The following is a 14,567-nucleotide window of genomic DNA, read 5'->3' as shown; positions in this document are numbered from 1 at the left end:
CAGGGACATTCATGCTGAGCAGCAGGTCCACTTCTGCCCCTCACATGGCTACGCACTGCTGCTGCAGGCAGCTGCTGGAGGGGCCTGGCAGCGGCAGCCAGGACAGCGGCCCTGCCAAAAGCTCTGGCTCCAATCCCCAGGATGCACCGGCATCTGCGACTGGCAGGACGGCGGTGGCGCCGGAGGGTGCGCAGACGAGGCAGCCCAGCTGCGCTGTCTGTGGCAAGACCCCCATGCAGGCACGTCTCTGCAGTTGCTTCGCGTTCACAAAGTGCATGCTTGAACCCTTGATGCGATTGTGGAGTTGCTGTGAGGGCTGGGTGGTTCCGTGGGCAAGGTAACAGGAGCATGGGGGTGGTTTGCGGGAAGTGGCTGCATGGTTTGCAGGCGCCGTGGGCAGCGAGGTGCGGGCACGTGGCATGCTATGGATGCTGGGGGACCACACTGGCGAAGGCGCATCTCTGCCCAACGTGTGGCAAGCCGGCGCAGCGGCACCAGCTCATACAGAAGTTCTTCATGTGAGAGGAGAGGTTGGAAGTCAGTGAGTTTGTGAGTTAAGAATGTTCTCGCTAGAGGTCCATGACCATAGATAATGCCTGGCGGGTCCAGCCAGCTGCAGTGGGGTGTGCAACTTAGTTAACTTTTGCATTGAAGATTTCAAAATATCATTGATTTGGCACAATTTCCAGATGACAGATCATTTGAACACTTGTAAACATGACTGTTTCCTGGGTCTGATTATGATCATGATGAGCTCGAGGTCAAGGCTTAGATTTACGGTGAATTTTGTAGTATAGAATGCACTGAGCTTTTGTCCAAGCTCGACTCAGCCAAGCCTGCTGTTGCATTTCAGCCAATTGCAGTGCAACATTTGCACCGCGCACTCTTCACATATAATCACCAGCCGTGCAGTCAGTCAGTCAGTCAGTCAGTCAGTCGGTTACATCTATTCCAGCCACCTCAGGCTGATCAGATGTCTGACTCTGATCGTCAGAGTCAGCGCCCAGCATCACATCCAAACATTCTGACACAAATTTGTGTTTTGTGCAGTGTCTTGTTCCCACAAAAGTTTGCATGCAAAAATGGAACGCCTTTCGACAGGTGGTGTCGGAAGGCTGTGTCCCCTTCGTCGGTAATGGAAACACATGTGTACACACTAACAGCTGGTTGGTACCTCCGTATAGACAGTCCTTTCAGATATCACCTCTAATAGTGTGATCTTGTTGCTGGACAGCAGCGCGGTTCAACACACACCAATTCTAGTGGCACCGGATGCTGGCACTTTAATAGAAGAGAACAATGGGAGGCTGTGCCTCAAAACCAGACGTTGGAACAAAGAAAGTCACCCCTCTCCGTTCAGATCAGGGCTCGCTTCAAGTCGACAGCCGCAGCTCGTCCTTGAGGGTGAGATTCCAATTCCACGTGGCTACAGAAGCCACCAATCTTGCTTCCATCGACTCAGAGTGAGACTATCAGAAGCATATGGTATGATTTGATGAAGATGTATCCTCTTAACACTGGTCCTCTGCGGCCGGAGCAATAGTATGCTGGAACTATATTCTTAGATGCAGGTCTTGTTCTCCTGTATTTTGGACAGCCGGGTCATGCTGGGCGTCTCAGATCCTTGAAAATTAAAAATTAGTCGTATAACAAGGGGGAACTTTGCCAGTACGGTGAAGAGTGGGCATCTCCTTGATGCTGTATTGGTGCTATTGAGACACTGGAATCTGACACACAAAGACTGTTCCTGCAGGAGAGAGAGGGCAACGAATACAATGCCTTGCAGTCACGTTCAGCAGTGAAGGTGGTGGTCGTGGTAAGTGTGTAGGACCTGTTGCTCCACGTCCTATCTTGCATCAGATCACGTCATAGCACTGACCTGCAGAGAGTATAATCATTGCTATGCAAGCAGAGTTACTGCAACTCCTGCAAGATGAAGAGGAGAAATGAACATTGTAGGCAACAGCTTGTTCACTGCGCACAGGTGCGGCCGCTGCTGGAGCAGGAGAAGCAGAAGGGGGGCGCGCCATGTGTGGAGGTGCCGGAGAGCTGCGTGGTGCAGCTGCCCAGCAAGAGGGGGGGCTCAGAGGGGTACCGCTTCGACTTCGACCGCGTGTATAAGATGAACTCGCCCGGGCGCCAGATGTTTGCCGAGGTGGTGCAGCCCCTCCTGGGCCGCTTCCTGCAGGGCTTCAACACCACGGTGTGCCCCTCCTGCAACCTCCCACGGGGTACACACCCCATGCAGGGAGTATCATGCAATGTACAGACAAGTATGCCATGCAGGGACCACCATGCCAAGCAGAAGGCTGAGCCAGCGGAAATGCGTGGCAGTAGCAGAAATCAGCGGCAGGTCATGATGGGGCGGGTGTGGGTGGGCAGGTGTTTGCGTATGGGCAGACGGGGTCGGGAAAGACGTACACGATGGGCACGGCAACGACGTTCCGGCAGATGAGCAGCGGGGAGGAGGGGGACGGAATAATCCCCCGCTCCATGCGCTTCATCTTTGACAGCCTCGCCGACATCCAGGACGCCTATGACGTCTCGCTCAAGGTCTGATCCACCACCTGCAAAGAGGGGACATGCTTGCTGTCTCACTGTAATCCACTGGACCCTAAGGTGCCAGCTTGACCTGCTAAACATGAAAGCACCTGGTAGGATGCAGAGACAGGCCTGGCTAGGCCATAAGGGCACTCAGTCTTTCGAGGATTGAGAGACAGGAGATAGGCAGAAACATCACCTGTACCAGAGCAGAAGAGGACACTGTGGAGGATGGCAACCATCGCATGCTGGGTTGCCGTGCCCAGCCCAGCATGCCTTCACCACTGCAAGTGAAGTCAGTGGTCCGCTCGATGTGCTGGAGCAAAGGGTGGATGAGCGGGTGGTCAGAGGTGGAGTGCTGACGTGGACTGGGCTGGGGTGCGGCAGGTGAGCTTCATCGAGATATACCAGGATGACATCCGAGACCTACTGGGGGACGCGGATAGCTATGTGCCAGTCAACGTGCGCGAGAGCCCCGACCGCGGCACCTTCCTCGAGAACGTCCAGTGAGCCCCAGGCCACCACCACATGCCCAGACTTGATCTTGCACCCTCTTTCATCGCACTGAAATGCGTGCATGCAGCCTTCGACAGAATGTTGGAGAATGTTCGACAGAAAACTAAGCACTGAGGATTCTACAGCTTGCTTCATCCGTGATGCAGAGAGCGGCGTGATCTTGAGATCACTGACTTCAGCAACACAGATTCCTCCTTCCTTCAGCTCTAAGACATGTGTATGCATGCAGCATTAGGCAAATATTGTACTAGACACTGCAGGGAAACAAGACACATAGGAGAGGGTGTGGGTGGGGCTGCAGGGAGATAGAGGTGCGTTCGGTGGCGGAGGCGGCGCGGCTGCTGGAGGCGGGCAACCTGCACCGGGCGGTGGCGGCGCACAACCTGAACGAGCACAGCTCGCGCAGCCACGCCATCTGCACTCTGCACCTCGAGCAACGCCGGCGCTCGGGCGCGCAATCCTCCAAGGACGCCCCCCGCTTCCTGCGCGCCAAACTGCACCTCGTCGATCTCGCCGGTGCGCTGCCCCTTGTGTTCTATCTCTTCGCATGCCCTGTATCTCAGTACTTGAAGGACGGCATTGCACCTTAGCCCGAGCCCAGCCTGTCTTCAATGTACAATTATGGTATCCCTGCCGTCGCATGCTCTGATAGTGCGCCTCACCTACGACATCTGGTCAATACTGACAAGAGTGATACAATTTACCTTCACTTTGAAGTCCCCTGCCCCTTCTGCTGACAACAGTTGCCAAGCACCGCTGGACAGTGAGTCCCACCCTGCACACCCATTCAGGAAGGAGTGTGCAAGGTGGTCACGTGCAGCAAAATGCTTGAACTGATGCTGATGCTTGAGTGTGAGGCGCGGTGCAGGCAGCGAGCGCGCGAAGGAAACGGGGACGACGGGGCAGCAGTTTGCAGAGGGCGTGAACATAAACAAGGGCCTCAGCGCGCTCGGCAACGTCATCGGCGCGCTCTCAGAGGGCGCCGGCCGCAAACACATCCCCTACCGAGACTCCAAGCTCACCCGCCTGCTCCAGGCAACACACCCGACTGCACACACTTTTTACCACATCACCATTGCATGCAACAGAATTACATGTCTTGAACCCATCCTCTGACAGAATAAGATGACATTTTAAACCTGTATCCTATCAGGTTATGACCCACTGGGCCACAGGTCGTTTTCCACGATTGTATGGTACTCTGGAGAGTGTGAGTCAGCATGGAAGTGCTGGGTGTGCAGGACTCGTTGGGGGGCAACTCAGAGACGTTGATGGTGGCGTGCGTGTCGCCGGCCAGCTACAACTTCGAGCCCACACTGAGCACGCTGCGCTATGCGTCGCGCGCGCGAGCCATTCAGAACCGCGTCAAGCAGAACAACAAGTACACGCCCGAAGACGAGATCGAATACCTGCGCCAGCAGGCACGCTCCTCTCTCCAACACCCCTCTCATAATCTCCCTTTGACTCACCTGGTTCCTCTTTTCACACTGGAATAGTTGACAAACGAGATATGATAGAATCAACACCTCCAGGGCCGGCGTCTGCCATGTTCCTTTTACATCGGAAGGCAGGCTTGTCCTTTCACTCTGGCGCTCGCGCTGCCTTTCAAGTATGCCGGGCGATGGAACAGAGTGTTGTGGTGGGTGCAGCTGGAGGAGCGTAATGCGATGGTGGCCAAGCTGCAGTCGCAGCTGGACATGGCGCTGCGCATGCTCAAGGGCGCCGCGTCTCCCGACGGCGTCAAGCTCGTGATGCCGGCGCACCTGGCATCCCCCATCTCGCCCTCGGGGGTCACCAACGCGCGCATCTCCTACAGCGGCGGCGGAGCCTACTGAGCATGAAATGGAGCTACCTTACCACAGAATATACCGAGCCGTGCACCGGAGCCACTGTCCTAGTGGAGGGCGGAGCAGCAGCGGGCCAGCATGCCTTCCTGCCTGCTGCTGCGCAACAAGTCCTGGTGCAGCTCGATGAAGACTTGCCCTCCTCAGCAAGGAGCACAGCCCAATAATATATGGGCAGGGTTGTGTGACTGGGCCACTGGGACACTGAGGCATCACCAGGCCCTGCCGCTTGCGGTCTGCAAGGCTGTGGTTGCACAGCATGACACGCCGGTGCAGGAAAGTTCAAAGGATTTATAACAGCTCCGTCGTGTGACTATACAAGCAGATAAAGAGGGCTGAGCTCTGGAAGTCTTTTGTAGTGGGTCTGTTGGGGCGTGTGAGTCAGTTCCTTGAATTCATTGGTATGACTTCTGTCTTTGGTGAGCTGTTGAAGTGTTCTCTTCAGATTTGATTTCAAAAGTGATATTGATGGCCCAGATAACCGGGTGACGTTGATGATGCTCCTGTTCCAATATGAGTATTTTTCATTAATTACTAGCAGCCTTTGTGTCTGGCTGATTTCAAACATATGATCCTTCACCAAGCAGAGTGCAGAGCGCATGGCTTGATGGGCTGCAGCCAGTAGCTATGCCGTTGTGCAGCTGTTCAAAGTCCCCTGCTGCAGCTCTGCCAGGCCTACGTTTCAATATGCGCGCAATTGACCTTTGTAACATTTGTGCTTCGTATTGATATTCTTTGCAATCACCAGCAGCAAATCACGCAGCAGGTTTCTTCCTTGAAGTTGGTAGACTATTACATCCTTAGCCGTCCACTTATGACAATGAAAAAATCCCTCACAGAATAGACACCATACAAGCATGAGCATCGAAGGCACGATCAGACATGCAGAGGCAAGAGGAAAGGCACTCTCAAGAGAGAAGGCCTCTCAATCCACATCCCACGCTTCTGTTGCAACAAGTAAGACAGCAAAACAAGAAGAACAGGAACTCTATATGTATCCAGTGGCTTCAATTTGCACGAGGGATCGGGCACATCAACGCTCCTAAATGTGCGCATGTGGCCAGCTGCATGCTGCACACATATGGAACTGCGCCGTGGTGAACAAGTAATTTGCAGCACAGACCTCAATGTTATTATCAGAGTATAAACCTGCAAACTGTGCCTTTATGGGTCAGGAAGCGTCCGGAAAGGTCCACATTTGGACAAAACAATTGGTGTCCCAGATCAGCTCCTGTAAAGGATTCTTGGGACAAGCATGCATGATTTGACATGTAAGAAATCCACAGCTGTCTGCCTATTGGTCAGCAACAGACCCCCAAGGGTACAGCATGTATGGAGACTTGAGGCCCACACCTGTCTGCTTGAAACTTCCAGCAAGCAATAGCCTCTGCAGATGGCAGGTGCAGCTCCAAACCTAGCGCCCCTCCAGGTAACAGGCAGCAACAGAAATAGCAGATCTTCCTAAGGGAGAATGATTTCATATCCCCACAGCTGTGCTAAAGTACGGTCACTTGTGTGCTGCTGTGTTCGCCACAAAGGCGTACGCTCCCACATTGAGTGCCCAAGCAATACAGACAATAGACATAAGTTCTCTTGCCCCAGATCAGCAGAGCCTGCTGGATGCCTATTCATCTACCCTTCTCCTCCAGCAGACCCTGTGAGCGCACTGGCGCTTTTGAGGGCACACCCACAGTCAGGCCCCCGCAGGCAACTCGCACAAGAGTGCATATGCCCCGAGGAGGCCTCGAAAAAATATCCCGACGCAAAGCTTCCGCCGCAGCAGGCTGTGCACATTGAGGTCGAGTGCTCTGCTCAGCTGCTGGCCTCTTACAAAACACCCCCGGCAAGGCAGAGCTCGGGGGACTGAAGAAACCCATTTGTTCACGAGGTGGCAGCGCGGCCGTTCTGCGCGGCCTCCCAGGCGGCAGCACTTACATCAGCGACGGGGGCGCTGTTGTGCCGATCGACCCGGCTGCCGGCCGCGCCGCCGGAGCCGCCGCCGCCGGCGACCCGGGAGACGGCCGCGCGGCGCAGCCAGAGCTGCCGGTAGGTGTCCTCCAGCTGCCGCACAAAGGTCGGCGCATCGCACAGGCGCGATGCCAGCATCTGCTGGCGCAAGTTCATTCGCAGAGCAGCCAGTTTTGGGACGTCAGCCGCCGCTGCGACGGCCAGGCGCACATACTCGTCCTCGGAGTGCGCCACCCAGCCCTCTCGCATGCCCATCGCATCCAGCAGCGATGCACCCACATTGTGCGCGTGACAGCCACCTGCGAATCATTTGACACCCCCTTTATAAGCCTTTGCTGCTTCATGCTATTTCGAGCGGAGGCAATCTTGCATGTGTCATCATGCAGGCGGTTGCATCCTCACTGTGGGACCCAGTGCAGGGCAATATAGTCTTCTAGGGAGCTTGTATCATATGGCGGAAGATCAGTGAGCATTGAGCTTCAATCCTGCGCCTTGCAGATGGCAACATTGTCAATGAGCATGTTTGCAGGGGTGGGAGAATGGCAAACAAGGGGGCGCACCGGCGAGGGTGATGACCGGGACGCCCATGTAGAGGGATTCGCAGGTGGTGGTGGTGCCGGCGTAGGGGAAGGGGTCGAGGGAGATGTCCATGAGCGCGTAGGTGGCCAGGTGGTCGCTGTTGGCCGCAGCCAGCGGCAGCAGGTCCACGCGCGACGCATCCACACCCGCCGCCTGCAGCTGCCCCAGCACGTGCGACCGCGCACTGCACCCGCCCCCAACAACTATCACCCTCACAGTTACTTCCTTATTTCTTTTCCATGTTCCTTGAAAGTCTAGTTGATTTTGACTGCCCTCCTGCTTTTGACTGCCCTCCTGCTCATCCTGGTGCAAGCCATGTATTGTTGCCACTATACAGGAGCACTTCTGTGCTTGGAAGCAATGGCTCTTCGTAGACTGCAATGGCAGTATCAGCAGGAATGCTGCCGAAAGAGGGACTGGCAAGGTGGCTGACCTGGCGCAGGCAAAGGGCTTGTTTTTTAGAACGAGGCGCGAGGAGGGCAGGGCGGTGAGGATGCGCGCCCAGGCGGCCATGACGCGCGGCGTGATCTTGGCCAGGTTGTTGAATGATCCAAACGTCACAAAGCCGGCCGCGGCGGCCGGTGCGGGCAGCACGGGCGGCGCGTCGATGGCCGGCGTGTAGCACAGGAAGCAGCCCGGCAGCCGAACCAGCTCCTCCACAAAGCGCTGCCGCGTGTCCAGCGGATCCGCCACCGCGTCCGTCAGCCGAAAATCCACAGCTGGCAGGCCCGTCGAGTTGGGGTACCCGACCCACGTCACCTGCGCGCAAATGCCTTTGTCATAACACCGGCCTACAATACAGCCACAAGGCAGAGCTGAACATAGGAGGGCCTACCACACAACAAGAATGGACCATATGCAGCTGCATTTAGGGGCATCTTCCACCACAGCTGATGCCATAAGCACCCATCTTCTCCGTCACGCTTCCAACTGACAGTGCTCCTGTCCAGGGGTTGAGCTGCGCGAGGAATCATGCTGCAGAAAGCTCCTGCATGTGTACGTCTCAAGGGACATGGCGTGCACAAGGTTGTCAAAGGAGGGGGCGGACCTGCAGGGGTGCGGGGCGCATGGCGAAGGCGCCGAGGCGGTTGTTAGCAGTGTGGCCGGTGAGGTCGACCAGGATGTCCACTGCGTCCGCGCGCACCAGCCGCGCCAGGTCCAGCTCGCTCAGAGACGCCACCTCGCGCCAGGCCCCGCCCGCGCCCTCCACCGCCGCCCGCAGCCGCATCGTCTTCGCGTCCCCCCTCGGCACGCAGCTGTACACTATGTGCCGCACCCTGCAGCCGCAACCAGCCCCTCAGCATTGCACTTCAGCATTGACGCTCCTCACCACTCTCAAGATGTCCCAGACTCAGAGAGCACATGCAGACATGTTGCACCAGACCCAGACTCAACAAACAGCTCTAATCTAGTGACAAACCTATCTGTCTAGGAGAAATCTGCAGGGATGCCAGTGACAGAGGTGTACATGAGGGAGGCCGCACCTGCTCTGCTTGTGGTGGCTGAGAGGGGCTTCGGCGAAGTAGGAGACGGAGTGGGTGAAAAGGTCGGGCGAGACATAGCCGACGACGAGGGGCCGTTCAAGGTCTGAGAAACGCGCGTCAAAGTCGGGGGCAAGCGGTTGGAACTGGGCCTGGAAGTCGCGGCCCCATTCCTCGTGCGCGGCCGCCGTGTCCTCGCAGATGTAGTTGAGCGCCAGCAGCCGGTTCTGCCCCGCGTTGCGCGAGCTCGGCGCCAGCTCAAGGCACTTGCTGTACGACGCCAGCGCCTCCTGCGCACACACAGATGTATTGTGACCAAGTGAATACACAATCATTACATGCCCAGAGCATCTTTTTCTGTAAGAGGAGGCTCCACCTAGCCCCACTTCTCCTCAATCTCATTAAAGCATAACTGAAGATGATGTCATCTTTTCAGCTCTGTTGATATCAAATTCTTCCTCCGTTGGCATGCGCCGCTCCTCAGGCCTGAGAGAATAACTGCAGAATGTGTGGAGTGAGCCTGAGAAGGGCTGGGGTGCAGCGCGGACCTTGATGGCGCCGACCTCGCGCTGGAGCACGCCGAGGTTGTTGTAGGCCTCGGCATAGTCGGGCGCGGCGGCGATGGCGGCCTGCAGCATCTGCAGCGCGTCCTGCGCTCGGCCCTGCGCCGTGAAGATCACCGCCAGGTTGTTCAGGCCCTGCGGGAAGTTGGGACGCAGCTGCAGCGCCGCCTGGTAGCATGAGAACGCCCCTGCGCGCATGCCACCCACCGCTCACCATTATTTCTCTCTACCTCTTACACTCAGTTGACAACTAAGCAACATCAGGGCAGACTTGATCAAGTCAGATTGCAGAAGTAAGCAACTCACGCTCAAAATTGCCCATGTCGCGCTGGAGGACGCCAAGGTTGTTCCAGGCCTCGGCGCAGGACGGGTTGAAGTGGACGGCAAGCTCGTAGAGGAAGATGGCGCGAGCGACCTGCCCCGTCTCCCCGCATGCCACCCCTAGATTGTACAGCGCGTCCGCATGCTTCGCGTTGAACGTCAGCGCCCTCTCGTACAGCGCGATGCCCCCGGCCATGTCCCCTGCGCAGGCACCCAGAAACCACTGAAGGCTTGCGCAAGTTTCTCTGGAATGGTGTGTCAGGAGGTCAAGAGGAGGTGGGCATCTTGTTAAACCTGGGCCTCATTTGTCTCATCCTCACACCTCTCCTGGATGATGCCACGACTTCCAGGGGTGGTGGCTGGCAGCGGGAAACTTGCCTGCGACCTTGACGCGGGTGCCCATCTCGGTGAGTGCGATGGCCAGGTTGTTGGACACGATGGCAAACTCAGGTGCAATGGCCAGGGCGCGCTCGTAGGCTGCTATGGCTTCCTCCAGGCGGCCCTCCTCCTTGTGGATGACGCCCAGGTTGCAGTGCGCCTCCGCGTACCCCGGATTGGCCGCGATCGCGCGCGCGTACAGTTCCTTGGCCGCGCTGAATTCGCGGCGCTCGCTGTGGATGACGCCGATGTTGTAGAAGGCCGGCGCGTAGGCGGCGCAGATCGACGCTGCCTGCCGGTACTTGGCAAAGCCCTCCTCTGGCCGCCCGCTCACCTTCAGCTTCGTCCCTACAGTGGGAACATTCATGATTCATTCGCAGATGTGCTGCAGCTCCAATGTATGTTAGGTGCAGAACCTTCATGTCTCCTCAGCACAAGCTCTGTTCCTGGCACAACACCCAAAGCAAGGGATGCAGCAGCGACTCAGGGAGCTGGTTACCACCCAGCAGACTTGCTGATGGAGAGGATTTACGCACCTAGATCGGTCAGCACCACTGCGAGCGCCTGCTTGATCACGGCATCGTCCGGACGCTCCTCAAGGGCAAGCTCCAGAGACCGCGTCGCCTCGGGCAGCAGGCCGCAGGACTTGTACAGCGATGCGGCGGCCACCAGGGTGTCTGGATTCCGGGGCTCCATGGACAGAGCATTGGAGAAGCACGCAAAAGCCTGCACCCAGATGAACAGTCCTCAGCTGATGCCTCTCCTGTCCTAACACATCACCTTCTTAAGTAATTTACTATTGGGGCGTACTGGTGGGGCTGAATACAGGAGGTCTCACCACAGCGTTGTTGCCGAGGGCGCTGCAGCACTGGCCTCTGAGGCACAGAGTGGCCACATCCGGCTGCAGCGCTGACCTTGCATGGTCCAGCAGGCTCAACGCTTCCTTTGCCTTGCAACAACATGCAATCAAATTGTCAGCAGCAGTGAGAATATGAGGTCCCTGAGCAAGCGTGACCACATGTTTGCATGCGTCTGCATCAAAGGAGGGTGAGAAAAACTCTTCTTACCTTGCCGCGTGACAAGAGGAGCCGAGCCAGCTTTATCTGCTGCTCGCCATCAGCTTGGGTGGCCCCCTTCTCTTGCTTTGAGTTCTGCGATGCGAATGCAAAGCTCTGGTATGACCATGTGGATGGCTGAGCTTCCGCACTGCAGCGGTCTGGGGAGAAGGAACCTCGCAGCTGTGCGGTATCCCATGTCCCGGATCCTGGACGGGAGGTGTCTGACACGCTGCCACCCTCGACGCTGACCTGATCTGAGCACGAGGCATGCTCGTCATCTGTTGCCCTGCCCTCCTCCCTCTCTCCTTCGCTTCTGTCATGCATGTTCACAGCAGTGCGATCTTTCTCAGATACATCGCTGCCACTCCCGTCCCCCACGCCCATCATCAGCCTCCCGTCAAAAGGCAACGGCGATCTCCTCAACCCACCGTCATCTGGGTCGGCCATCACCTCCTGGAAGGGAACAAGGAACTTAAAATCTTCTTCTGAGTCGAACGTATCCCTGAGTCTCCCGATCTTACGAATGCTTCCACAGAAAAAATAGACTCCTATATTTGACAACCATGCAGATCTTGAAATATTCCACATTGTGACTTCAGTTATTGCACCAACTTGGATTCCCCTAGGCCTGGTGTGAACAACTTTACAAGATACAAGGGGTCAACTTGTCATACCTGGACTGTTCGAGACCCATGCACGTCGTGGTAGGTGTGCTGCAGCGATCAGTACAGGTGTGGGTTGCGGAATGGTAGGGAGGGTCTGTTGGTGGGCGCCTGAGACAGCTCTCACAGAGCTGCTCCCAGGACTGCGCCTTGTGAGGAGATTGCAAGAGGAATTCACAAGAAACCACGAGCACTACGCCAAGGTTAAGCTCGCGTACTTTTGTAGGCAGTGGGAACGAAGTCTATGATCGATGGTTGAAGAAGCTCCGAGTCGGGGGCGATTACATGTCGGCGACGTTAGCATGTAAAGCGATACATCATCTACGCAAAATACTTCGGGTGGTGAGAAAGACTTTCTAGATCTTGAATTTGGGTTCAGATGTCCCAGGAACTTGCCAAGCATCCACCAAAACCCTAACTTCACAGCAGGAAGCTCTAGGTTCTCAAGAGCTTCTCCACTTCAAGGCTTGCATGTCGGGACTTTGGCGAAGAGTGCATGCTCCTCACATCAGCAGCAGCTGTGTTACTAGTATGTAGAACCTGGCAAGGACATGCCACAAGATTATGATGCATGATGATGATGATGATGATGGTGCCGGGTTCATGAATCACTGACCCCCCGGGGCCTGGCCATGTTCAGCAGACTTTTCTGAATCTCAGATAATCTAGGCTAGGCCAATTACGGTGATTGGTGGATCTACAGAGACTTCCCTATACGCCTTACACCTGTACTCGAATTCTGTTGCTCGTTGCAAATTCCTCATACTCTAAGGAAGGAGTCCCTTAATCAAATCCACTAGAGACTCGAGATCTTCCTAACCATCTTGGTTATCATATGATGCTTGTTCAAAAATGTTACCCCTGAGCACACAATATCACCTAGTGCAGCAAAGCAAGGCGCAGCTCAAATTGGAACTGCCAGAATCGGGCAGCCAGCAGGCCAATAAATCACCATTTGTAGTATACGACCGTCAAATGCACCACTCATTTAATATCTAAACCCATCTCCTTTGGTGAATGCCACATACCAATGGGCTCATAACTGCAGAACCCACTACGCAACACTTCATGTAAGAAGGAAAACAATGTCCTTGCGCGCCACAGATGCAGAGAGTCCCAAACCAGAGCAGCTTAAAATTGTCCTCTCTTGTCCCGCTGCATCCTACACATTCAATATGTGTACACACTATGCAACGCAACAAATTGAAGAAGACCTGAAAATATTCCAAGACCCCATTCAGCGCTGGAATGCCAGGGCGACCTTCTTGGTCCTAGATATTTTCTTCTGAAGCTGCAGCAGCCCGTACATCAGCGCCTCAGCAGTTGGCGGGCAGCCTGGGACGTAGATGTCCACTGGGACAATGCGGTCGCAGCCCCGCACCACTGAGTAGGAGTAGTGGTAGTACCCCCCACCATTTGCACAGGAGCCCATGCTGATCACCCATCGTGGCTCAGGCATCTGCACATCGGCACTACGAGATCAGCATGATATCAATCTTTGTTGAGAATGCTGATAGGAAAATATATTGCCGTCAAGGTAAAGCTGGTTGTCACCTGGTCATACACTTTGCGAAGGGCAGGCGCCATCTTGTTGGTGAGCGTCCCAGCAACGATCATAACGTCACTCTGCCGAGGACTTGGCCGGAAGATGATTCCAAAGCGATCCAGGTCATATCTTGCGGCACCGGTGTGCATCATCTCTACTGCACAGCAAGCTGCAAAGCACAGGAACCTCAGGCATGGGCCTCAAAGTTTGGATCGAGGGACCCCTTTGCCGTAACTCTCATTTCACACAGATTTACGAAAACGATGGGTGAAGAAGGACGTGGCCAACCTATTCAGCCAATGAAGGTGAAAAATCACTGTACTGGCAATCTGGTCCTTCAACAGGTAAACTTACCAAGTCCAAAGGTCATGGGCCACATAGAGCCCTCACGCGCCCAGTTCACCAACGCGTCCACCTTCGAAACTACAAATTCTGCAGCAGGGCTGGCAGACGCTGCACTTGATGTTGACACCTGACGGTTGCTGGGAGACGCTGCCGGAATGGTAGATAGAGCTCCATAATTGTTCAGACTGCGAGACAGAGCGGGGGCAGCTGCTTTCAACAACTGCCTGCTCATTTTCTCTTGACACTGAGGATTCCTGTAGTGGCTTGCTGTCTGCTCCTTACGGCCAGTGACACTCAGCAAAGCTCAAATCAATATTTTCTGGCAGGATCACAGAATAGTCGCCGGAACGATTTTGTGCTTTGGAGCTCTGCTCAAGCAAATCTAGATCTCTAGGTCAGGGTGCCACGGTGGCACCTGAAAAGTCCTCATTCACGCCATTCACCCCTGAAATTTAATATTCCCAGGGTCAGAAGCCCTTGCTTCAGGTCCTGCATGCAAAATTTCTTTGAAAGCTAGCAGAGCGAGGAGAAGTCGCTGATGATCTGTTTTGCCTCTACAAGAGGCCCATGTCTGCACAGTGAATTTAACATGCAGCTTGGCCATATGGCCATGGGCGCCACTGGCTGGCAGCGCTCATGATTATTCATGCAATGTGCTGCCGCAGCCTGCAGCCATTACCATGAAGATGTGCCGCAGTGCGCTCTTGATCAGAGTGCGCACGTGGAATCCAACAAGCCACACTGTGGGGCCTAGTCTGTGCCACA

The 14,567-nt window shown here is 55.5% G+C and overlaps 5 protein-coding genes across 5 annotated transcripts; 3 read left to right on the top strand and 2 right to left on the bottom strand.

Annotated features, from left to right (window-relative positions):
• Window positions 1–1,933: 1,933 nt before the first annotated feature.
• COCSUDRAFT_27133 (kinesin-domain-containing protein) lies at window positions 1,934–4,553 on the top strand (the record flags this gene model as incomplete). Its single annotated transcript, XM_005651112.1, has 6 exons — window positions 1,934–2,203; window positions 2,383–2,553; window positions 2,929–3,047; window positions 3,359–3,573; window positions 3,926–4,153; window positions 4,285–4,553. The coding sequence occupies 6 exons, from the start codon at window positions 1,934–1,936 to the stop codon at window positions 4,551–4,553; spliced, it is 1,272 nt and encodes a 423-aa protein (XP_005651169.1).
• A 328-nt stretch (window positions 4,554–4,881) lies between these two features.
• On the top strand, window positions 4,882–5,627 carry COCSUDRAFT_32231 (hypothetical protein). The gene has a single exon (XM_005651111.1). It carries the CDS (start codon window positions 4,895–4,897, stop codon window positions 5,066–5,068), a length of 174 nt encoding a protein of 57 aa, XP_005651168.1. The 5' UTR covers window positions 4,882–4,894; the 3' UTR covers window positions 5,069–5,627.
• A 107-nt stretch (window positions 5,628–5,734) lies between these two features.
• COCSUDRAFT_32230 (hypothetical protein) lies at window positions 5,735–6,494 on the top strand. Its single transcript, XM_005651110.1, has one exon. The coding sequence runs from the start codon at window positions 5,759–5,761 to the stop codon at window positions 5,945–5,947; it is 189 nt and encodes a 62-aa protein (XP_005651167.1). The 5' UTR covers window positions 5,735–5,758; the 3' UTR covers window positions 5,948–6,494.
• A 288-nt stretch (window positions 6,495–6,782) lies between these two features.
• On the bottom strand, window positions 6,783–11,573 carry COCSUDRAFT_35165 (O-linked N-acetylglucosamine transferase; the record flags this gene model as incomplete). The annotated part of the gene is made up of 11 exons (XM_005651109.1): window positions 6,783–7,168; window positions 7,430–7,632; window positions 7,882–8,207; window positions 8,497–8,725; window positions 8,933–9,219; window positions 9,478–9,680; window positions 9,799–10,014; window positions 10,192–10,539; window positions 10,728–10,917; window positions 11,030–11,140; window positions 11,259–11,573. The coding sequence occupies 11 exons, from the start codon at window positions 11,571–11,573 to the stop codon at window positions 6,783–6,785; spliced, it is 2,814 nt and encodes a 937-aa protein (XP_005651166.1).
• A 1,000-nt stretch (window positions 11,574–12,573) lies between these two features.
• On the bottom strand, window positions 12,574–14,156 carry COCSUDRAFT_52404 (NADH-quinone oxidoreductase). The gene is made up of 3 exons (XM_005651108.1): window positions 13,812–14,156; window positions 13,466–13,626; window positions 12,574–13,370 (listed from the first exon to the last, which is right to left on the bottom strand). The coding sequence occupies exons 1-3, from the start codon at window positions 14,032–14,034 to the stop codon at window positions 13,149–13,151; spliced, it is 606 nt and encodes a 201-aa protein (XP_005651165.1). The 5' UTR covers window positions 14,035–14,156; the 3' UTR covers window positions 12,574–13,148.
• Between the last annotated feature and the right edge of the window lie 411 nt (window positions 14,157–14,567).

The sequence above is a fragment of the Coccomyxa subellipsoidea genome (genome assembly GCF_000258705.1).
Source record: "Coccomyxa subellipsoidea C-169, whole genome shotgun sequence".
Taxonomy (NCBI): Eukaryota; Viridiplantae; Chlorophyta; class Trebouxiophyceae; family Coccomyxaceae; genus Coccomyxa; species Coccomyxa subellipsoidea.
The sequence above is the reverse complement of the archived record's forward strand: the minus strand, read 5'-3'. Positions and strand labels throughout refer to the sequence as shown.

Excerpts from the sequence above, each read along its gene's own strand:
- COCSUDRAFT_52404 (XM_005651108.1), bottom strand. The coding sequence starts at position 14,034 with ATGAGCAGGCAGTTGTTGAAAGCAGCTGCCCCCGCTCTGTCTCGCAGT. Across the intron at positions 13,627-13,811 it reads GCCCATGACCTTTGGACTTG|CTTGCTGTGCAGTAGAGATG; the intron begins GTAAGTTTACCT and ends TGTGCTTTGCAG. Across the intron at positions 13,371-13,465 it reads TTCGCAAAGTGTATGACCAG|ATGCCTGAGCCACGATGGGT; the intron begins GTGACAACCAGC and ends GCCGATGTGCAG.
- COCSUDRAFT_32231 (XM_005651111.1), top strand. The coding sequence starts at position 4,895 with ATGAAATGGAGCTACCTTACCACAGAATATACCGAGCCGTGCACCGGA.
- COCSUDRAFT_32230 (XM_005651110.1), top strand. The coding sequence starts at position 5,759 with ATGAGCATCGAAGGCACGATCAGACATGCAGAGGCAAGAGGAAAGGCA.